Raw genomic sequence first — 24,370 nt, 5'->3', positions numbered from 1 at the left:
CTGTAACTCTCCATGTACATAAATAAACATGAAATGAAAGGAAAGTAAAACCGCAGGGATTTTCATGGAGAAATACAAATAATCACGCGAAAAACGTCATAAAATTCAAAATGGCCGACTTCCTGTTGGGTTTAGGACAAACCTCCAAGAGGCTTTTTTGTACGTCCCATCATGTTACATCTACCGACCGAACTTCATGCAGCTGAGTGAAACACAACGATGGGGCTGCTCAAACAGCAGCTCCTGTGTCCTGAGAGGTAGAATCAGTGTTTAGTGAGTCCGCCGTCTTTAAAGTCTGTTTCTATAAACTCGTGTACCGTAGTAAAAACACTGCCTGTGGAGAAGAAGCTCGACTAAAGAACCGTCGACGTGTTCGTACCCTGAACGTGTCCGGGGAGCTGAGGTGGAACTTCTGCCGGATGTCCTCGGAGGCTCCGGCACACAGTCGGTAGAAGATGTGGTAGTTCCTCTCCTCTTTGCTTTGTCTGCAGATCCTCGACTTCTCCAGCAGGTAGTGCGACACGAAGCCGCCCACCACGGCGTTCTGAAGACACACGAGACGCATTTTAAATCTCCTAAACACCAACCGACTGCTTTAGCCTCAATCAAAAGATCAGAGATATCAATCAAATATCAGTAAAATCTCATTTTCTATCTGTTTAAATGGAGGAATCAGCTGCTAATAAAGTAGGAAATCTAGAAAAATCCAGAGCAACACAATAGAAATGTGTATAAATGTAAATATTCTGATTTATCGCAGGTCTGCAGAGACAAAAGTGATCGTAACTGCAGAAGCGGAGGCCTCATTACTTTGATTTTTTACGCTGTGTCAGCGTCTCAGATTGTGTTTATTACTGAATAAACAGTTCACGCTGAAGAACCACAGCGATCAGGCTTCATGTGTAATTCACAGCTCTTTGATAAAAGCACCTTCTCGTTGAAGTGGATCTCCACAAACTTCCCGAAGCGGCTGCTGTTGTTGTTCCGGACCGTCTTTGCGTTTCCGAACGCCTCCAGCAGCGGGTTGGCTGGAAAACACGACGACAACAACAACAACCGGAGTCAAGAAACACAAACCGGAGAATGAATCCAAAGTTATGATGAAGAGCAGCGATGAAGAGCAGCAGTCTGACCTTCCACTATCCTCTCATCGATGTCCTGACCGGTTCCATACGAGCTCGTCAGGTACCTGTCCGCAGAAACACACTTTTATATCAGCGGTATGTGAAGTTATATATATATATATATATATATATATATATATATATAAATATATATTATATTGTTGTAAAGTGCAGTGAACACAGGTACAGTGAAGCATAAAGACGCAGCGTCGTCCTCACTTGAGCACAAACTTGGTGTTCTCGGTCTTGCCGGCTCCGGACTCCCCCGACACGATGATGGACTGGCTCATCTTCAGGACCTTCATGTCTCGGTACGCCTTGTCAGCTGGAGGCAGAAGCAGCAGCGGTTACATTACCGCCGTCATCATCTAAACGCATATTAATCTTTTCAGTCATTTCAGATGAAGTCTGAGGGAAACGCAGACACAGCTGTGACGTGTTCAGAGGACTGTGGGAAGTCTGAGCGCTGACTGCCGCCTGCTGGACGAATGAGGAACTACAACAGGAGACTATTTAATACGTTTCCCTTCATCTCACTGTTTTAATAGTTATTCACACTGTTTTATTTATACACATATATGCACAATAAACCTGGTTCCTACAGAAGCGCTCTAGAGGGAGAAGCAGAGGATGTTGACTCACCGATGGCGTAGACGTGAGGCGGCAGCGTTCCCAGAGAGCGACCTCGGTACTTACTGATGGTCTCTGCGGAGTAAAGCTTTGGGAGGTCATAGTACGGGTTCACCGCTATCAGGATGTTAGCTACAAACGTCTGGAGGAGAGGAGGAAGAGGAGAAGGAGGAGGAGGAGGAGGAGGAGGAGGAGGAGGGCAAACATCACTTAGGAACAAACGTTGTTCAGGAGAAGACGAACCTCTAACAGAATCAACGCTGCAGCCTCGTCACTGAATGTTGAGTCAGTGTTCTTTCCTACATTTCCCAGAAGCCCCGTTGAGTTCAACAAAGTGCTTCAGATTCCTGCTTTCAGGACTTAAAGACAGACAGAGCGGTTTATTGATTCTACGTCTTCACTTTAACTGCATTTAAATAACAGAAGCTCTAAATAATCTCCTCTAATCTGAATAAGTAGATTATTAATTGTTCTTCTCACAACAAACAAAAACAAAACATTCTATAACTTATTCTGTTATTTTCCCAAATAAGATCTACATCACATCCTGACAATACGAGTTTATAAAACAATGTTAGCGTCCTGGACGTCTTCTTCATCCCCGTGTTTCACAATATGAGATTATGTTTTAATGTGTCTGTTGCTGTTTGATCTCTAAATGTGTGAAGACTCAATAAACTGTGAATGAATCCATAAATATGATGGAGAGACAGTTCCCTCTGCAGCCACTAGAGGGCAGCGTGCAGCACCGAGTCTGATCCCCATTCAGCCTCAGATTACATCATCATCACCTGTGTGTGTGTGTGTATGTGTGTGTGTGTGTGTGTGTGTGTGCGTGTGTGTGTGTGTGTGTGTGTGTGTGTGTGTGTGTGTGTGTGTGTGTGTGTGTGTGTGTATAACTCACATAAATCTTGTCTTTGCTGTATCTCACGCGGACGTTGTTGAGCAGAGTGGCTTCATTCAAGTACATCAAAGAACCTGAGACACAAAAAACACTCATTCAACAACAGCAAAGTCATGATGAACGTATGAAAGAAAAGATTCACATTTACAAACTGTGGCACATTGTGAGAAGATGATGCTGATAATATACGATCTGTTTATTAAAACAGGAAGAACTTCACACCATCGTGATGAAAACAAGACGCAGAGTTTGACTTTCAGAGGAACAAACGTGGTCGAGTAACGTTTAGAACACTTCAGAGAATAAAGACGGAGGAACTCACAGTTGTCCTCCACGTGTTTGTTCACGTCGTCCTCAGCAGCAAAGACCTGGTTCACTGCAGCCTGGAACGTCTGCAGAGGAGGCAAGGAAAGGAGAGTTAAGGCAAGGAAAGGAGAGTCAAGGCAAGGAAAGGAGAGTCAAGGGAAGGAAAGGAGAGTTAAGGCAAGGAAATAAGAGTTAAGGGAAGGAGAGTTAAGGCAAGGAAAGGAGAGTTAAGTGAAGGAAAGGAGAGTTAAGTGAAGGAAAGGAGAGTTAAGGGAAGGAAAGGAGAGTTAAGTGAAGGAAAGGATCGTGAATCAAGTAAAAAAGATCAAACAAGTAAAACTGAAAATCTATTCATTGTCTTCTTCGAGTGAAAGGATTATTTGAGTTTCATGACACAGAAAGTTATCTGTGATTAGATCATTCATGTGTTTCTAGTAAATTATAATGTCCTCCTCCTCCTCCTCCTCCCTCCTTGCTTCCTCCTCCCTCCTTGCTTCCTTGCTTCCTCCTCCCCCCCCCCCTCCCCCTCCTCCTCCTCTTTCCAAAGTATCAACATCAAAATATACTTTAAATACCAAAAGTGAAAGTACTCATTCTGCAGAATAATATATATAAAATAAGTATTGATGCATTCATGTGTTCATCACTTCTGGTAGTTTAATCTATAATTATACATCATCATTTATATTATGTATTAATGTAATATAAATAGTATAGAATACTTCCTCTCAGTTTGCTCTTGTATTTAATCTGAACCTGAGGTTCAGTCGCCTCATTCTCTCCAGCGGAGGCTCGCTGCACATTCTCAGCCCAAACTGGACGCATTCCACAACGCTGTGAGGAGAGAAAAGGGAGGAAGAGGAGGAGGAAGAGGAGGAGGAGAAGCCAAACACTGTTCACCCTTTCATCACCAGCGAGGAGAGAAACAGCGACTGGGAGCAGATTGTTCCAAGAGGCCGTTAAACCTGCGCCGCCATCTTTGCTCTGAATTATGTTTAACAGTTAAAGTTGTAACCTTTATTTTAAAGGCATTCATGACTTGAGGTTTCTAACTTGTCACCAGGAGCTCGTGGACGTTGAGCTGAAGACGTGAACACATGAGTCACGTACTCAGCGTTAAACTGCAGCTCCTCAAACGGCCACTCGAGGCTCTAAAAGCGAGTGAATCTCCATCAGATGACTGATAATAATGATGATAACTGACGCTGAGGCCGATCAAACTGTGATTTACGGGACAAAGAGTCGTCCATTGTGGGCATCGAGCTCTGTGTCGTCACACGCTGGCACAGACTGTCCTCGGCCGGACAGACGGGACGTTGTTCTGCATGAAGCGATGGTGGACAGTGTGAAATAATGTGTCGGAGATCTGATGCTGCTTCAACCAGAGGAACAAAGACTCCACCGAGCAGACGCCCCGGGTTCAAGACCACAGGTATTCCAGCGTCACCGTGAGTTAACAGATCTTAATCTCTTTCCTTCCCTTGACTCTCCTTTCCTTCCCTTAACTCTCCTTTCCTTCCCTTGACTCTTCTTTCCTTCCCTTGACTCTTCTTTCCTTCCCTTAACTCTTCTTTCCTTCCCTTGACTCTTCTTTCCTTCCCTTGACTCTCCTTTCCTTCCCTTGACTCTTCTTTCCTTCCCTTGACTCTTCTTTCCTTCCCTTGACTCTTCTTTCCTTCCCTTGACTCTTCTTTCCTTCCCTTGACTCTTCTTTCCTTCCCTTGACTCTTCTTTCCTTCCCTTGACTCTTCTTTCCTTCCCTTGACTCTTCTTTCCTTCCCTTGACTCTCCTTTCCTTGCCTTAACTCTCCTTTCCTTCACTTAACTCTCCTTTCCTTCCCTTAACTCTCCTTCCCTTGACTCTTCTTTCCTTCACTTAACTCTCTTTTCCTTCCCTTAACTCTTCTTTCCTTCCCTTAACTCTTCTTTCCTTCCCTTAACTCTCCTTTCCTTCCCTTGACTCTCCTTTCCTTGCCTTCACTCTCCTTTCCTTCTCTTGACTCTCCTTTCCTTAACTCTTCTTTCCTTCACTTAACTCTCCTTTCCTTAACTCTTCTTTCCTTCCCTTGACTCTCCTTTCCTTAACTCTTCTTTCCTTCACTTAACTCTCCTTTCCTTAACTCTTCTTTCCTTCCCTTGACTCTCCTCTCCATGTGTGAGTTCTGACTGCAAAAATAAAGAAAATGGGTCAAAGATCCACGACTCAGCAAAGATTTGAATTAAAGACGGACCAAAATACACAAAGACACGACCCAGAACCCAGAACTATACAACAGAAAGTACTTTGTGTCTTCAAAATCAAACTAGTACATCGTGATCCAGGTACTGCCGTCTGTGTGCAGCGACATTCCTGAGAAAAGGCCTCCGAAAATCTACGTTTGAGCGTCAAAAACACCCACGAAGAAGAGCGCGTCTGTGACCGTGGAGACCCAGAGTCTCGGCTAACAGCGACATCAGCACTCGATCCGGTTAAAATGAGCTTAAAACACACTGGAATCACTCTACTGTACATGATGATGATGAATAAATAAAGTCACCATCAATCATATGTAAATAAAGGACAAAGAATAATAAAGAAATGGCAACAACTGCGTGAAATTCAGTGTTTTATCCGCGATAACGTCCGTCGTCTGTTTGAGCCACGAGCAACAAGCAGAACACGTGTTAAAGTATATTTAGTTACTAGTTGTGTTAAAGTATATTTAGTTACTAGTTGTATTAAAGTATATTTAGTTACTAGTTAGAACACGTGTTAAAGTATATTTAGTTACTAGTTGTATTAAAGTATATTTAGTTACTAGTTAGAACGCGTGTTAAAGTATATTTAGTTACTAGTTGTATTAAAGTATATTTAGTTAGAACGTGTTGGAACAAGATAACCTGAGAGCGTGAAATCAGTTTGAACTGAATCAACAGCATCAACACATTTGAGTCAAGTCAGAAGATTTAACAACATGTCACCGTTTGTTATGTTGGTTTTTTTGTGTTGCTTTTTAAAATTTTATTTTTAAATGTTTATATTTATTTATTATATCTTTTTATTTATAATTATTTATTTATAATTATTTTATTTTATTATTAATTTTGTTTCTAATTATGTAATTTCTGTTATTAACTTCCAACGCGTATTCTGAAAATCTATAAACACACACACACACACACACACACACACACACACACACACACACACACACACACACACACACACACACACACACACACACACACACACACACACACACACACACACACACACACACACACACACTGAGGAGGCTCTCGGTCACTGAGGCATTCTGGGAAAAACAGATTACGGAGACGGAGCTCGGTGGGTTCCCACGGCGACGGGGCTCTCAGCGACATTAACAGCTTTGCCGTGAATTAGCGGCGAAGCGGCTAACGAGGAACGTCCGTTTGTCTCGTTGTGAAGAGACACTCGACTTCACATGAAGCACAGCGGAGCCGAGAGGTCCGGAGGTGAATCATTGAGGGAACGAAGCTTTACTGCTGCCACAGCTGAGAACTCCACCAGATCACATTAAGAGACTCAAACTCAGATAATCATTAACACACAGGAAGCTAACGCTGAATATAAACCCTTTCATACTCTTATGAAAGAAACACGTATGTTTACATTTCAACCTTCAAAGAGTCCGATTTAGCACCAACAACGTCCGATGCAGCAGAACTACAGATATCCTCTAAAACCTGGCGCCTACATCCCCCACAATGCAACTTGAGATTCAGGCGTGCCACGCTGTGTTCACGGTGTTAGCGTAGCTTAGCACCAATCGATCCAGACTCCGTTCAGAAAACAAGTATTTTAACAGTTGTTAGCTTGTCGCCTTGAGGAGAAAACTAACAAAACATGAATTCAGACTTTTTACAAATCTGCATCATAACGTTGTTATTTCGGCTTCTTCCTCGTCCGTTTATTGTGATTAAACCACAGCTGAGTCTGAGTATTCTGGGTTCATACAGCTGTGGTGAGTGTCTGGATAGACACACTTATGAACCATAATGTTTAAATTATTAAGATTTGCTTTGTGTTTGGTGTGAACACAGCATTATGCTAGTTAGGGGCTAATGTAGCCCGGAGCCGCTAGCCTGCAGCAGAGACGAGCACCTTCTTACCGAACTCCGCCTCCAGATTATTTTATCTCGTGTAGTCTTCAGACTCAAGTGACATCACATGAGTCGTCTCAAAGCCGACAAACCGAACTGGCAGAAGGAAACGTTTGCTCAGAACAGAACAAAAAGAAGAGATGAACGTATCCGTGAAGGTCGGCTCACCTTTCCCTTCTTGAGAGGTTCGATGCTGAGGCTGTCGGCTCCGATGTCCACGATGGTTCCCAGCTGGAACCCGTCCGCTGGGTGGGGCGCCCACACCGGCTTCCCGTCCTCCATCGCTCTGCTCTGACGCCTCTGGAAAAACACCACAAGCAGAGCAACGTTTATTAAAAGGTTGCTCAAGAAAGTTACAGCATCTCTCTCCTGAAAAGGTTCCGTCAAATGATAAATAGCGGATCTGATCGGATTAAATCCAAATGAAACAAAGCGGGAAAAAAAGGAAACTTTTGTCTCAAGTTGATCCAAACAGCTTTTAGGTAATATTTCCAAATAAAATGTAGATATCTTCATATGTACTTCTTCTTATACATTTTACTACTTTGTGTTCATGCAGACTTTATTAAAGACTTTATTTAATGTTGGATTAACTCGTCTCCATGTTATGCGGTCGGAGATGAATCATTGAAAATCTAAAGAACGGGAGCGCTCGTCAAACGGCATCGAGTCTCTCGTGACGTTTGGCTCGGAGCTCTCTGGGGCTTTGTGTGGAAGCCAACAAACCAATTACAGTGTTATTGAGTGAAACCAGCAGCTGACGGTCTGTTGTGGTGCTGAAGCTGATCCCTCAGGGACGAGCTCTGATACTCACAGCCCAGAATAAACCGAACCGGACAAAGTGTTGCTGCTTTCTAATCGTCTCGTTCAGGAGACAGTCTCGTGTATCTTCTGTCATCAGTGCTGCATTACAATCAAAAGTTATTAAATATTAACGCCTTTAACGGCTGGCTAGTTAGCTAGCTAGCTTTGCCTGTTGCGTTACATAAATACAGTCGTTTAAAAACACAGGAAACAACTTAGTTAAGTTTAGGCAACAAACATACTTAGTTAGAGTTAATAAAAGATGGCGGAATACTATTTTCCGAGGTAAAACTACGAATGTCTGGCTCGGTCGACTTCACATTGACGCTTAGCCCGACCAAGCTGCTTTAAAATAACCGTTCATTAAAGCCGCTACCCCTTTCAATTAGCTTATGCTAATCGCTACTGCTAGCTATGTGTATGCTAGCGATTAGCGTAAGTGATTCACAGGCTAAGTGAAAGGGCGACGGCTACTTCTCTACTCTCAGTACGTTGGTTTTAAAGAGATGTGGTGACGAAAGACTACAAACGCCTAATGGCTCCAGATCAGCTGAAGTTTAATTGTAATAGCCGTGTTTCAACCGGTAGAATTCAAATACTTTGCACTAAAATGTCAACGTTAGGAGCCGAATCCATCAACGGCACAACTACATACACACCTGCATCGTCTTTTAGCTTGTTTGGGGGTTTATTAACTCTTTAAACATCAACACAGAACCAAAGAAACATGTTTAACAGAGTCAGACGTCATGAATGACTCGAGGTCACTGAGCCGAGTCGTGTCTTACAGTTTCCATCCAGCAGCTCTCTCTCTCCAACATGGTGGCTTCCTGCCAACCTTAATGACAGCACTGAGTTTCTACGGGAACGTGAAATAACGAGAGGCCTTTAAATTCAATAAACCAGAACCATGTGGGAACAACGGGCCCCGTTATTGGTCCTGGTGTACCTGCAGGCTCCGGTGTTCTTCACTCTCCGAGTGGCGACGAGAGTTTAACCTCGTTTGAATCGGTGGAAGATAACGGAAACAAACAAGCGTGGCTGTGGAAGCACCGCCACAACAAACACTGTTTAAATCTACTAACAAGCACCGTGACGCCTCACAGAGCTCCATTAGAACACATGGATGAGCCTCACTGATGCTCCTTCATCACCAGGAACACACACACACACACTCACTAGAGCACCTGATGTGGATTCATCCGCCGCTGAAAATAGTCCCCAACAAATGCACTCTTTCCTCCTGTTTGAGGAGATTTGTGATGAAACTTTCTGTGTTTTTAAAGATTTCAGTCTTCAGTAGGAACCAATGAGCTGAGAGCTGCAGACAGGAAGTCATTTTCCGACAGGTTAACGGTGTTTTAATGAGAGTATTTATAGTATTTGTGGCAGTTTGCGTCTGAAAACCAGTGACGGCGCTTCAACTAGTTCCTGAGATGCAGAAAGGTTCACAAACACGTGACTCAGTCCGTGACTACGACGTTCTCTCGCTTCTCTCCGGGGAGAACGAGCTCAGCTCGAAGGCCTGAATGTAGAGGAAAGGTTGCTGGTAACTCATTGTCGGGGCTGTAAAAACGTGAACAAAGCACCAGACTGCATTTCACTTTGTGATATCTAATGAGAGAAGCTCCGGACAGACGGTACCGACCCGCAGTCGTGGAGGTTAAACTCTGAACCGGAACCAGAACCTTTAAGTTGACTGTGAAGATGGAAGTCTATTGTGAAAAGACGAGCACGTAACGAGTACAAACGCGAACGTGTGGCTGGACTTTAGCAGGAAAACGCACCAACTTTTCATAAGATATCATACGAACCGTTGTGTGACGACACGCTGCAACTAATAAATCAGTAGAAGAAGAAGTATTCAGATCCGTTACTTTGATAAACGCAGCAAGACCACAAATTAAAAATGTTCCATAGCCCGTATTCAAACTCTTACTTAAGCTAGAGGTACTTTAAAGTACTTTAAAGTACTTTAATGATACAGCAGTCTGGCACCAGCTAGTGTTGAGTTACTAAACTGTAATGTCTCTTATCTCTGAAGTGTAGTAAAGTATTACAGCATGAATTAAAAGTACAATAAAGTAACAGTACTGGAGTAAAAGTATTGAGTTACTTAAAGAACAAAGTGTTGATTCAAACTCCCTCAGTGAACTTGTATTACTAGTAAAGTCTCTTTGATGAATGTTTTCAACATAATAATCTGACATCATGAATGAAATAAAGTTTATTCAGATAAATCATCATCGTCTACCAGCACACAGGAAGTGATGTAATCCTGAGACGCCAATAGAAACTGGATGAAAGAGGTAATAAACGTGGGTTATTGGCTCAACCTTGGTAATTAAAGATTCTGTGACTTCCTCCTGGTAGTAAAACAGTCCTGACCTCAGATCTGTTAACAGGAGACGACCTGCAGTGAAGCCAACGCTTCATGTGTTAAAGCTGCATTCTCTCTAGTGTCCACCAGGGGGCGACTCCTCTGGTTGTATAGAAGTCTATGAGAAAATGACTCTACTTCTCTCTTGATTTATTACCTCAGTAAACATTGTAAACATGAGTTTATGGTCTCAATCTCTAGTTTCAAGTCTTCTTCAATACAGCATGATGTTCATTTAGTAAATGATGGTCCATTTAGAGTCACACAGACCATAAAGCAGGGGATGCTTTAGGGGCGGGGCTACACGGTGATTGACAGGTCTCTACCAGAGACGTATACGGAGGATTTTCACCTTTTTCTTCATTGCAGCTCTAATGTAACATCGACTCATATTTGACTCATTGTGCAGCTTTACGACAGTCAAAGGATTTCATGTGTTTCTGCTTCACTGATATGATTCAACTTAATTATTGATTATATTGTTATATTGTTATAATTAATATAAACTTTTTATTTGCCGCATGCACAGTAAAATGCAGGAGGCATAATCTCTAAAAGAGCTATTTAAATGATTAAAACTATAGATATTCTGTATGTAAAAAAAAGTATTTAAATACTGACTCAGCTGTGTAACTCTTCCAGCATATAAAACATGTAAATAACATCCTAACACACGTCTGCTTGTAAAACATGTAAATGTTGAGGACAGAAAGTCCTCACGTCTTCTTCTGCTCATTTTAAATTCTTCATCAAGTCTGCAAGCTTGTAAATTATTCATCAAATGTGAATTTCTGACTTTTCAAACCTTCATTTCCTCACATTAAAGCAGAGACACGGCAGCTCTGATCCTCACGCTGAAGCGTTTCATAAAAAGCTTTGAGCTAAAAGGAGCTTCACTCTATTTGCAGACGCTCGATATTTAAAACAATCCGCAGCTTCACGGCCGCAGCGTAGCGTAACATCTGGAACATTATTTACATTAACGCCGTCAGTGAGGAATTAAAGACGCTGAGAGCTGAACATCTGCTGATGATGAGGGTTATATATTATTATATATTTATATATATTCATGTTCTGGGTTATATATTATTATATATTTATATATTACTATATATTCATGTTCTGGGTTATATATTATCATATATTCATGTTCTGGGTTATATATTATTATATATGTATATTCTGGGTTATATATTGTTATATATTTATATACTGGTTATATATTATTATATATGTATATTCTGGGTTATATATTATTATATATTTATATACTGGGTTATATATTATTATATATTCATGTTCTGGTTTATATACTGCTTATAAACGGGTTATATTCTGGGTTATATATTATTATATATGTATATTGTGGTTTATATATTATTATATATTCATGTTCTGGGTTATATATTATTATATATTCGTGTTCTGGGTTATATATTATTATATATTCATGTTCTGGGTTATATATTATTATATATTCATGTTCTGGGTTATATATTATTATATATTCATGTTCTGGGTTATATATTATTATATATTCGTGTTCTGGGTTATATATTATTATATATTCATGTTCTGGGTTATATATTATTATATATTCATGTTCTGGGTTATATATTATTATATATTCATGTTCTGGGTTATATATTATTATATATTCGTGTTCTGGGTTATATATTATTATATATTCATGTTCTGGGTTATATATTATATATTCATGTTCTGGGTTATATATTATTATATATTCATGTTCTGGGTTATATATTATATATTCATGTTCTGGGTTATATATTATTATATATTCATGTTCCGGGTTATATTCTGGTCATGATGGTGTCTACTGGAGGAACGGTGAGCGAACGAAGATCATTTGAGGGAGAAAATGCAAATAAACCGGATTAATAAATTCAAATGGATTTAAAACAAGTCTCGCTTTAAAGAACATCTTGAGGACAATGACGAGGGTTTGCTTTGGTTTTTGATTTGGACGTCTTCAAATGTCTCGTTTTGTTCGAGCAAAACCCCCAAAAACACACCTGTAGGATCGGATACGACGAGAGGACAACAAGCTGGAAGCGACACAAGTCGTCCTTCACAACAAAGAGACTCAACGTCTCATCATTCACATCCTTCACATATTCAAACACATGAATGCTGCTGAATCAGCTGCTCTGCTGTGAAGCCAACATACACGATCAGAGCAGAAAGAGACGACAAACTGGAAATAAACTGATATTTATATTTACTGCAGGTTCTGTGGAACTAAACCGTCACTTTAGCTCAAAGAGAAAAACGTCTTTTAAAGAAAGTTTAAATCAATGAAGACGCTGGATCTCTGAAGTTTGTCCTCTTGGAATGTAACTAAGTACATTCACTCTACTCAAGTACTGCACGGCAGTACAACTTCAGGTACTTGTACTGAACTTTCATGTAACTTAAATATTAAACTTTGAACTTCATATTTGTTAATATTAATAATACCAGTGACTTTAAAGATTCAGATTCTTAATACAAAATGTAAACCAACTAATAAACTGGAAATGATTAATATTTCTCAAACAGAAACTGAATCTATTCCCATCTATTCAGTCTGGCTTTGATGTAGTGATTTATATTTTTATTTATTTAATATTTATTTTGTATTATTTTTGTATATTATTATGTATTTACACACATTTTATTTCTAATTATATTTTGCTCTAATTCTTCTTGTTTACTGTTTATCCATGATCAGTATATTCAGAATTTAATTATTTATATATATATATATATATATATATATATATATATATATATTTATGTTATTTTTGGTGCATTAGTCTCTTCAGCTTCTCTCCATTTGTCTTTTTTTATTGTCAATCATTCGTAAAGCTCTTAAAAGTGCATTTAAAAGGTTATTTAAAAAATAAAAACTTGATTAAACATTGATATAAAACTGTAAAAAGTTTGACGTGCACGACGTCATCGGTCAAAGGAAAGCATCGAACTCTCTCGACAGGGAGTCGGGTGTACTGTCCCTTTAAGAGAAAACCCTTTAAAAGAACAAACTGAGTTCAGTTCAGACGTGGAGCTGCAGCAGCTGCTAGTTAGAGAGTCTGAGAGGACACACACACTCACACAGGAAGTGTGTGTGTGTGTCTGTGTGTGTGTGTGTGTGTGTGGACAGACAAACAGCTGATTGTTGGAGAGGTGATCTGTGGTCACGTGATGTGTTCAGGGACCCTGAGGTCAGATTGACAATCACAGAGCGACAGGCTGTCCTTCAACCCTACTGCACGGGTCTCCAATTAATATATACTTATATATATTTATACATATATATATATATGTATTTATATATATGTATATAAGGTCATTAAATCCTAAAAAAGTACAAACGTCAAAGCTTCTCAAATGTGAGGATCTGCTGCTTTTCTTCGTCTTATATAATAAACTGAATATCTTTGATCATTTTCAAAGGTTTAATCGATACAATGATCTTCAGTTTAATTAATATGAATCATTTCTCTTTCTGTTATATGTCCAACACGTCCGATTATTTATTTGCTTTGTTTTGAATAAGTATTATTATAACTAATATTATTGTTGGTCATTATATTTTGTATTATTGTAATTGTGACTTTATTTCCCCGTTTCCTCCTGAAATGTTTTAAAGTGGTTCAACACTTGAAGAATCTGTTTGTATAAATAAAGTTTATTAAGATGATAATAATAAACATAAAGTCACGTTTTCCCCTTTTGAAGGATGACAGCAGAATCAAATACTGATGATATATATTGAGCGATACTTATATTTGATGCATTCTGTCATTATTTAGGAATAAACAGAAGAGTCGTTCTGTCTCAGAGCGGTAAACAAACACCGGTGACCTTCTCTTTCCTTTTGTTCCACAGCTTCTGGTTTCTTTATTAAATGTCAGGACTCTCATTATGAATATTTCCCAGCATGCCACACCCACAGCAAAGCAAAACCACAACAGGGTGTGTTCAGGGACCGCAGGTGATTCCTTTCAATGAGGCAGAAACACACACACAGCAGGCAGATATGCTCACGATTAGCCAATGATTCTGCACCAATAGAATGTCTTAAATGTTTATATTTATGGTTCTTTTTCATTATTTAATGTCATCTTTGATGGAAAACTTTGTCTTTAATAACTAAATCTGAGCGGATCTTTTGCTAAAAATGGAAATAAGAAGTTAACTTTTCTTTTTCAGCCTCAAAGATCAGAAGATCACATTTCTGATGATTTCAGCAAAAGCTGACAGGAATTCGCTGAAGTTTTACAAAAACTCCCACAAAGCGGTTTAAAGATTGACGAGAGGCATCGTCCTCGAGGCGAAGTCTAACGCCAATAAAGTGAGTCACGAGCCGCTGAAAGGTTGAACGTTACAGAGAGGCTCACACACGACTTCAGACCAGGAAGTAGAACTAGAAAACCCTCTCAGACACCTTCTATATGTAGTCACTGGAGGCTCAGATAGAAGCTTTGATCCGATTGGTCAGTCACCTCCTTTGAGACTCATTCTAGCCGGATGTAGAAAAACTAGAAGCAAACAACATGTGAAAGTGACAAAGAGACAAATGAACACTTAAAACAGAGTCAGAGTCTGTAACTATAACTGTAAATATAAAAGGATACAGAGACTCTTTTAGGAGTCTATAATGTGTGTTTACTGTGACAGTGAACTGAAGATCGCTCTCTTCAGACGTCATTGAACCGCTAGCACAGCTAGCTCGTGCTAGCGCTCACGTCATTCTAAACCTTATTGATGAGCTCACTTTGATTCTTGCTTCCCTGAAAATAACTGGAGATGGAGTTAACCTTTTAACCTTTAACTGAGCCAAAAGGTTTCCGTAATGATCGCACGAGTTGTTTAGCGAGGAACAAACAAATTTAAAATATCTATAAATAAATAAATCTTTTATGTCATTTTTATGTTCGTAATAAAGAGTTAAAAACAGTCTCTGTTTCTGATAAAGTCGTCTCATCGTGGAAGTCTTTGCAGCGTTTGTACTTTCCTAAAACGTTCACTTCCTGTCCTGAAATCTCCTCTGGAGGTCTTGTTTTGTGGAGGTCTTGTTTTGTGGAGGTCTTGTTTTGTGGAGGTCTTGTTAATCGGTCCTCTATGCGGTCACTTCCTCGCAGCAGATAACCAGACAGACGTGACGCCGAAGAAGAAAGAGAGGAAGCGTCCGGCTCGGACACAGCGAGGATCAAAAGCACCGTTGACTCATTCAGCCAGCGGCATCATGGGAAAAAACAGAAACGTTCTCCCGTGTTTGCGCAGCGAAGACAAATCAACCTGAAGACGAGTTCCTCCTGAACGAGTCCAGAGAGGAAGACGTTACGTAACAGAGCCGGCTTTGAGCAGAGAGCTGCTAAATACAACAAGAGATATCTGAAGGAAAAGACTAATATTAGAAAATGTTCCCAGGAAAAAAGAATCTACTTCATCCTGATCGTAAAGGCCGCTTATTTTACCAAGAGACCAATAATATGGCCGCCACAAAGAGCCCAATAATCACCAAACCACCATCTTTAATTAGAGGAACTAAACTACTTGATACATCAGCACCAACCGGAATATATTCGTATTATCAAGTATCTAATATAGGACCACAACCAACGAATACTTTCATTATTGATTCATATTTTCTAGATTAATCGTTTAGTTTAAGAGTAAAATAAAAAGTGAAATCTTTCTTTCTCAAAGTCCATGTCTTTAAATGTCTTGTTTTCTACAAAACCCAAAGATATTTCATTTAATACGATATAAAAACAGAAACAACTTTTTGTATGAATTATTTCTGTGAAGACAAATTACTCATCGTTGACGCTCAAAACCAAGGATTCATACTTTTGTTCATCTTTGATGGAATAGTTCCTATAATCAATATAATCTATTTGTCAATGAGAAGTTTGGAAAAAAACATTTATTCTCGATCTGTAACAATAAGTCGATTATCTTTCAATATTCAGTGAGGATTTTCTGCTTTTCTTCTCAAATATTACAACAAACTCAACACGATTTCTAACAATGTTCTGACATTTTACAAACCAAATAACTTTATGAATCTAGAAAACAATCTCGCAATGTTAGCGAAGCTAAAAAACACTTGAATCAGCGCTAAAACTAATGGACTCATCCGTGGCCCAGAATGCATCGCTCCACCAAGTTTCATGAAAATGAAGCCGGTAGTTGTTCTGTAATAATAAGCAGTAATTCAGACTATTTAACTCTTCAAAATGATTCTAAAACAGGAAGAGAAACAAGTTCAGAGCCGTGAAGTCAACGAATATTTAAGAGCGAACGAGCCGGATTAACTCGGCTCAAAGTCCTCGTGACAAAAGCCAGAGAAGCTAATGAGCCATGTGACCAAACCAGGACCAGGAAACAAGATATAATATACTGAGTATTATAAAGAGAAGCTCCGTGAACTCATAGCTGGAGGCTGAAGTGTTTCTCAAGCTCTCATCTTCTAGAGACACATTCAGACGAGCCCAAACACAACATTACCCAGCATTCAACAGTGGCCTCGTCTGTACCGGGAGAGGCGTTTGGGTTTCAAAGGTCCTCGACAACACGTGACCCCCCTGCCCATACACACATACACACACACACACACACACGATCAGCTGACCCCCCCCCCCCCCCGAAAGTGTGCACAAAGCAGCGGTTCTGAAAAACTGTGATTAAAGCAAACGGACGAACGTCTGCTGCTAAAAATAAAACATCACGACTCTAAAAACATGTAAAAATAGCTGAACTCCTGCCATCAAAATACATGAGGACACTTTTTAATGAGACTCAGAAACATCTATAAATATTCATACTTTCACTGGTGAATGTTGGACACGTTTCCCTGTAGAGCTGAAGCTTAATGTGCTGAAGCTTTCTGAGGAACAGGGTTTGGTTTGTTTCTCTGTTTTTAAGCTACTGGTTGATGAGGGTTAAATTAAAAACTAAGAAATAAAATCATAGACGTGAGGTAGAAGCTCGTTATGTTGAGAAGTCAATGAGAACAAATGTTTGAGGTTCAGAGTCACAACTAAAGAGCAGAGGAAGCAAAAGTCCAACAACAAAGCCTCAATTTCTGCCATTTACATGAGTACAGTATTTCCAAAATAAACTCGTCTACCCAGGACACAAACGTGCACGTGTGTGTGCGAGCGTGTGAGCGTGTGAGCGTGTGTGAATGGGCGAGCGTGTGTGTGAGCGCGTGTGTGAATGTGTGTGTGAGCGTGTGTGCGAGCGTGTGAGCGTGTGTGAATGCGTGAGCGTGTGAGAGTGTGTGTGAGCGAGCGTGTGTGTGAGCGCGTGAGCGTGTGTGAGCGAGCGTGTGTGTAAGCGTGTGTGAGCGTGTGAGAGCGTGTGTGTGAGTGTGTGTAAGAGCGTGTGTGTGCGAGCGTGTGTAAGCGTGTGTGTGTGAGCGTATGTGCGTGTGAGTGAGTGCGTGTGAGCGAGCGTGTGTGCATGAGCGTGTGTGTGAGCGTGTGTGTGTGAGCGTGTGTGTGTGAGCGTGTGTGTGTGAGCGCGTGAGCGTGTGTGAGCGAGCGTGTGTGTAAGCGTGTGTGAGCGTGTGAGAGCGTGTGTGTGAGTGTGTGTAAGAGCGTGTGTGTGCGAGCGTGTGTAAGCGTGTGTGTGAGCGTATGTGCGTGTGAGTGAGTGCGTGTGAGCGAGCGTGTGTGCATGAGCGTGTGTGTGTGAGCGTGTGTGTGTGAGCGTGTGTGTGTGAGCGTGTGTGTGTGAGCGTGTGTGTGTGAGCGTGTGTGTGTGAGCGTGTGTGTGTGAGCGTGTGTGCGTGTGTGTTTTAACCAAAACACAACAGCAGCATGCGGCTCCTCCCTCCTCCCTCCTCCCTCAGGCTAGACGGCGTGTAAGTGGACACTGCTCGTCTCCTCACTGACTGGCTCACGTTCCCTCCTCACTCACTAACTCTCCTCCATCAGACACACGACACGGCTGAACTCTGCTGCTCCATCAGCTCCACCCGGCAGAAAGTGAGAGCTGCCGAATCTGCTGCAGGGCGGTTAGCATTAGTTAGCATTAGCCTAGCTCAGAAAAGCTCTGACAACACAGCTCTTATTTGTGAGCAGGAGTGAAGTTGATGGTTTAGAAGACGCTTCAATCACGTTACGACATTTTAAACAGTTTAATCTGCGATTTCACACGACTGAACCCAAAAAACCCGCCGGCGGGATTGAAGAACATGTTTTCTTTAAACCATCACTACGTTTATCAGAGCCAGATGTAAAAACTGTCATTATCATCAGAGTTTCATCTCTCCGATGGTCTTTGAACACATCATGTGTGCAGAACACTTCCATCAGAAAAAGCAGCCAAAACAAAGCCTACAATAGTGAAACCTCATTAAAAAACATTTTATTCTTCATGTTCTCATAAATGTCTCCTCTAATAAAGAGTTCACTTTAACCAGGTGGTGTAAAAACATTAAACTGTGAAACTATGAAGTCATGATTGATTCATCTGAGACCAACAGTCATGTGACAAGAAATCAGAGAAACTGACTGAACTACAGGAAGTGAACACAGAGAGGAGAGAGGAGAGAGGAGAGGAGAGAGGAGAGAGGAGAGAGGAGAGAGGAGAGGAGAGGCTGGAACATGTGAATAATTAAATATTTATATAAAGCACGAGGAGCCTCCATTTTTGTATATTGCATAATATCTATATATTGCATAATGTATATATATACACACACAACTTCCACAAAGAGTTCATCACATCTCTTGACTCCAACATCCAGAATAAACTTCCAGGATGTTCCTCAACAGTTCCTCTCAGTACGACACAATACGTCTGATCAGAGTACAAGTACACGGAGGCGTACTTCTCTCTCTCTCTCTCTCTCTCTCTCTCTCTCGTGTACACACGGACATCTTTAATGGACGAGGATGCACATAAACAGCTTATCCTGAATGAGACACTTGGACCTGAGCCGTTACCCAGCATGCCAAGCACCTTTCAGGAAGTCACGTCTCTGCAAGCCAGAAAAACAAAAAATAAAAAAAGCTCAAACATGTTCAGACTTCTGACTAAATGACTTTAACGTGCGCATCACTGAGGCGTCCGGCTACTCCAACAACCACTTCCTGAAGACTTTGATCCCTGAAGTGACTGAACTTTGGGAAGGACAGCCCGCTTTACAATAAGCACCATTGTGTGTGTGTGTGTGTGTGACATTATGTCAATAAAACGGCCATAAAAGAAGGATGTGGTGAGTCAAAGTCCCGTCAGAAGTCAGGAGTTTGCTGTTTGAGAGAACTCCACCCGAACGCATGCATGTAAGGATCACGTTTGCATTATGTTTATATGATATATAAATACCACAAAACTGCATTTATGTCCTCAAAGAAACACGAGGGACACAGCAGGACATAATAAAAGACATAATGTGCTTTTTGAGGAATTCAGACAGCTTCAAAGCAGCTTTAAGAGAATAGAATCTCCTCAATAGTCATTTCAAAAGCAGCTTCAGCATAAAAGCTCTGGACAATAACAATAAGCACAGAGAGCTCTTATGTAATCATGCAACACACACACATGAAACACACACACACACACACACACACACAGCAGCTGAGCGTGCTGCCTGCATGCACATCCACACCTATGAGGAGCAAACATGATCTTTATCATCGCAATAATATCACAAAGGCCAAAAAACACCAACCAGCCCTCTGCTTTTCTTCTTATGCAAAGCATGGCCATTGATTCTTCTTCCCAGGCCCTGTGTGTGTGTGTGTGTGTGTGTGTGTGTGTGTGTGTGTGTGTGTGTGTGTGTGTGTGTGTGTGTGTGTGTGTGTGTGTGTGTGTGTGTGTGTGTGTGTGTGTGTGTGTGTGTGTGTGTGTCTAGGCCGCAGCCATGCTGATACGTTGTGAGATGTGACATGTTGGTGCCGCTGTACCAACAACACAGCCTCGCATGTTCTAATGTAACGAGGCTTGTGCTAAAACGCTCGTTATGCTAGATATGTGCGTGCGCGCGCACCCTCCTCCTCCTCCTCCTCCTAGCTCCAGTTTTCCAGACGACGAAGCCGAACCTCGTTCAGAAAACGTGAGAATTTCGGAATCGCGTCGCTTGCCAGTCACACACACGCGCCATGCACAGTGATTCGTCACTTATTCTGATTAGGGAGACAATTGCCGTGAATTCGGCTTGAATATAATCCACAGAACGTCACTATTTTTAGGAATAATCCCACTTTTAAACACTGTTTGCCTACGTGTTCTTTCACGGGAGAACACCCTTCGGCAGTAAAAGTTGGAGCCTAGTGCAATAAAAAAAAGAGACACGGTGGATTATTTTAGTGCCGAATGGTAGAGCGTGTCATACTTATTTAAAATATATATTTAATGATGTTGTTTCATATGCACGCCTCTATTTATCCCCATAAAAACTTTAAATGGACGCATATTTGAAGGCAGTCTGGCTACCTTTCAACAATAGTGTGTTGACAGCCTGCCGCGGCTAACATCACGCTGCAGCGGCTCTGTCCGTGTTTCTTACCTCGTCTTGAGCTCGTGAGCTCCCGGTACTTGTGTCTTAAAATCCCCGTGACAGAAAAGGGTTCCACACCCACCACCACCCACGCAGTCTGGTGGTTTGTCCCCGGATGATACGGTGTCCTCTCCCCGGCCACACACTCCTCCAGACTCCCGCAGCAGCACTCCTGGGAAAAAACCGGCCCCGTGACGTCACGGGGCTGGATGAAAAGAAGTGTCCCACCAGGGGGCGCTGTGCCGCGCTTTAAAGGGTTTATTATCATATGTACTTTATCTTTTATTTTATTTATTTATAACAACGATTTAACAGTGTATTTTTTATAATTTTAATTTATTTGTACTTTTGATATATATATATTGTAGAATTATATAGATAGTAAAAGGGTATTATTTAAAATTATTTAAAAATTATTTATTAAAATAAAAGTTTTATTTTATTATATTTTACAAAGTCCTTTATTTTCTATCTTTTTTTTCTATTTCTTTAAAAAGAGAAACTGTAACGTACACATTTCCTCCCCAGGGATCAATAAAGTATTCTGAATCTGATGCTGCAGTACTTTATAGAAGAAGTACTTCCAATACCACAGAGTAAAAATACTTTACAAGTCCGGCATTCAGAAATGTACTTAAGTAGAAGTACAAAAATATCAGCATCAAAATATAATTAAAGTACTAATAGTAAAAGTATTAATCATGCAGAATAATATATATATATATAGATATTTTATATATAATTTTAATCTTGCAGCTGGTAAAGTTGGAGCAAATTTCGTATTAATTTATATTTATAATTCTACCGATAAAAATCTGCAAACTAACTAAAGCTGTCAGATAAGTGAAGTGCAGTAAAAAGTGCAATATTTACCTCGAAGTAGAAGTATACAGTAGCATAGAACAGAAATACTCAAGTAAAGTACAAGTACCTTAAAATTGCACTTAGGTACAGTACTTGAGTAAATGTACTTATTTACATGCCAGTTCAACAGTGGAACGTAACCAAGTACATTTACTCAAGTACAATACCTAAGAACACATTTTCTTTGAATACTTCATACTCTTTGGATCACCACAGTCAGTAGGGTTCATCCTCTGGGGATCATCAACGTCTGAACCAAATTTCATGACATTCCATCGTGTAGCTGTTGAGATATTTCACTCCTTTAATGTTTATTTTGCTGAAGTCATTTGTCTTTATCGCTGATTTAAATCCTCCTGATTCCACTCAGAATTCACTTTTATATTCTTTATTATGTTCCACGTGTGTTCTATGTATGTTTGTTCTGCGAGGTAAAGGTTCTTGCTATGATCATTGTCTCCACCGCTCTACACTCTCTGCTGCCATGTGTGAGCAGTGAGACCTCGAAGACGGATTAACGGGGATAACGTCAAAGACGACAACAATGGTGCTAATCTCTGTCTGCTGCTAATAGATTAAGACAATGAAAGGTTATGTTTAAATATGCAAATGAAGCGGTTTCATGTCAGGTTCAAAGGTCTTGTTTCATCTCTTTGACATGTTGGAGTCAAAGGCTGCAAAGCTACAGAGTCACCTTTAATCAGATTATTCATAAACATGGAAGACATTAATCTGCTGTTTGTTTTTAGTCTGTCGGTTTATTTTTTGCAAAATTTATTATTTTAATTTTAAATTTGTTTGGTTTGTTTTTTTAATCCTTGAAAATGAGAAATATTTCTGGTAAAATAAAGACTATATGAAATAAAAACAACGTTAAGTTGTTTATTTACCGTAAAACACACCACCAGGTCCACGTGGTAGCGGTTCCGGAGCTTTCGATCGCATCACATGATCTTCATCAGAGAGTTTGAAACATTGTTAAATGTTTTTCCATTTCTCTGAGCACGTTTTTAGATTTCTACTGTTGGTTTTTAAAAGTTGAGATTCAGAGTTCTTTCCTGACAAAACCACCTCACCGCCAGGTCCATTTAGTGTCCGCTCTGGAGCTTTCAGTCAGATCACATGAGCTTCAACGGATCCAGTTGTCCAGAACATCTGAGAATAATCCGTTCTATGGTAGGTTGAAATGACGAGGAGGTAAAAGTAAAGACAGAAAACCTCAAACACTAAACCATCCGCAAGACAACTAAGCTAACTCCATCCACAGATGAAGACCATGAGATGTGGTTGAAAGCCCTGAAAGAAAAGCTAGTAAGTGGCCTTAGGTGAATCACAACAAGAAATTAAATTTGCCTCCATTTTAACATCTCTTTTATTTATTCTTTTAATTATTAATATTTAAAGGATCCACTTAACGAGCTCATAAGTGCGACGACAAAACACGATTCAAGAGTCGTGAATGTTTCAGTGTTTCAGTAACGAAACACCGAGTCTGAAGAACGATCACTCAACACCCGACTGAGAGCTGAGAGCAGCAGAGGACACGTCGAGGCTCCAATCAGAAGCTTTTTGTGACTCTTTAGAGGCGCTTTCATACAAGTTTACAAATCTATATGTTCTATATTCTTATATATGTCAACAAATCCCACAAAAAAGACCAAAACCAATAGTTTAGTTCATCTCTAAATACTTTCTGACTTCCTGTCTTTGGCTCTCGGCTCCAAGCTCGTTGTTAATCCTTAAAAAGTCTAATTTCTTTTATGAAACGTTACTTAAACAAAAGGGACAAAGTGGTTTACATTCAAATAGACAAAAAACTATTTAGTACACCAGAAAAAGATGCATAATCACATACTTTGTGCTTGCATACTGCAGCTTTCGCAGTACTGTTGCATGCAGTATGCATTGCACCTTCTATATGCACATATGTACTGACAGTGCAAAGGATTGTGGGTGAGAACAGCCAGAGAAACATGCTGGTATTTAAGGTATTCAACACACTAAGTATCGGGACATATTAAATCTGTTTTCTAGCACTCTGCATATTATAATAGCACGGATATTAGAAGCCACACAGAGCTAGAATACCAGGATGTTTAACAGGTCGTGACCTCCTCTGGCTGCTCTGACCCACAATCCTTTGCGGCAGCAGATAAACCAGCGTGAGGGCGAAAGTTCAAGGTGACATATGAGGAAGTAGTCCGCTCATCCCGGTAAACCCATGTTTAATGTCACGACGCTATGCATTGTGGGAAGGCAGACTCATGTAAAAGGTTCATAAAGAGAGTCGGAGTCTAAAGGAAAGTCTGAGTGTAGATTGAGATTAAACCTACGGATTAAAAACACGCTGACTGAATACAACAGCACGTACTCTGTAAAGGCAGCTGCAGTGTGTACTAATATACAAGTATGAGAAGTGGAACACAGCCAGTACATTTGTTTAGGGACTATTTTCAGCAGCGGATTAATCCACATTTGGTGCTCTAGTGAGTATTTGTGGTATATATACATACACATATTACCACTTTACTGTCACTGATGTCTTCTGTGATGTCCTGTTTCAACAGTTAGCTTTTTATTAAAGTTATATTATTTTGGGGGGGAAATACTTCTGTACTGTACTATAGTACACAACACAGTACACATGGATTTTTGGCCTTTTCATGCTCAGACAGTCTCTCGTGTGACATTTCTTTCGTTTCCATTTT

General features: G+C 40.4%; 1 protein-coding gene across 5 annotated transcripts in view; it reads right to left on the bottom strand.

The window, feature by feature from the left end:
* Window positions 1–20,956, bottom strand: part of LOC306711382 (unconventional myosin-VI-like) — an 84,848-nt gene extending 63,892 nt beyond the window's left edge. For all 5 annotated transcript variants that reach the window (XM_079180308.1, XM_079180309.1, XM_079180310.1 and 2 more), the window contains exons 1-9: window positions 20,808–20,956; window positions 7,258–7,389; window positions 2,981–3,050; window positions 2,659–2,732; window positions 1,767–1,896; window positions 1,344–1,449; window positions 1,134–1,189; window positions 931–1,028; window positions 380–544 (exon numbers count right to left, since the gene is read on the bottom strand). In XM_079180308.1, coding sequence (XP_079036434.1) covers window positions 380–544; window positions 931–1,028; window positions 1,134–1,189; window positions 1,344–1,449; window positions 1,767–1,896; window positions 2,659–2,732; window positions 2,981–3,050; window positions 7,258–7,371 — 813 coding nt within the window. In that variant the 5' untranslated portion in view covers window positions 7,372–7,389; window positions 20,808–20,956. The remainder of the gene's footprint in view (window positions 1–379; window positions 545–930; window positions 1,029–1,133; window positions 1,190–1,343; window positions 1,450–1,766; window positions 1,897–2,658; window positions 2,733–2,980; window positions 3,051–7,257; window positions 7,390–20,807) is intronic.
* Window positions 20,957–24,370: the final 3,414 nt, after the last annotated feature.

Source organism: Pholis gunnellus (genome assembly GCF_910591455.1).
Source record: "Pholis gunnellus genome assembly, chromosome: 19".
NCBI lineage: Eukaryota > Metazoa > Chordata > Actinopteri > Perciformes > Pholidae > Pholis > Pholis gunnellus.
The sequence above is the reverse complement of the archived record's forward strand: the minus strand, read 5'-3'. Positions and strand labels throughout refer to the sequence as shown.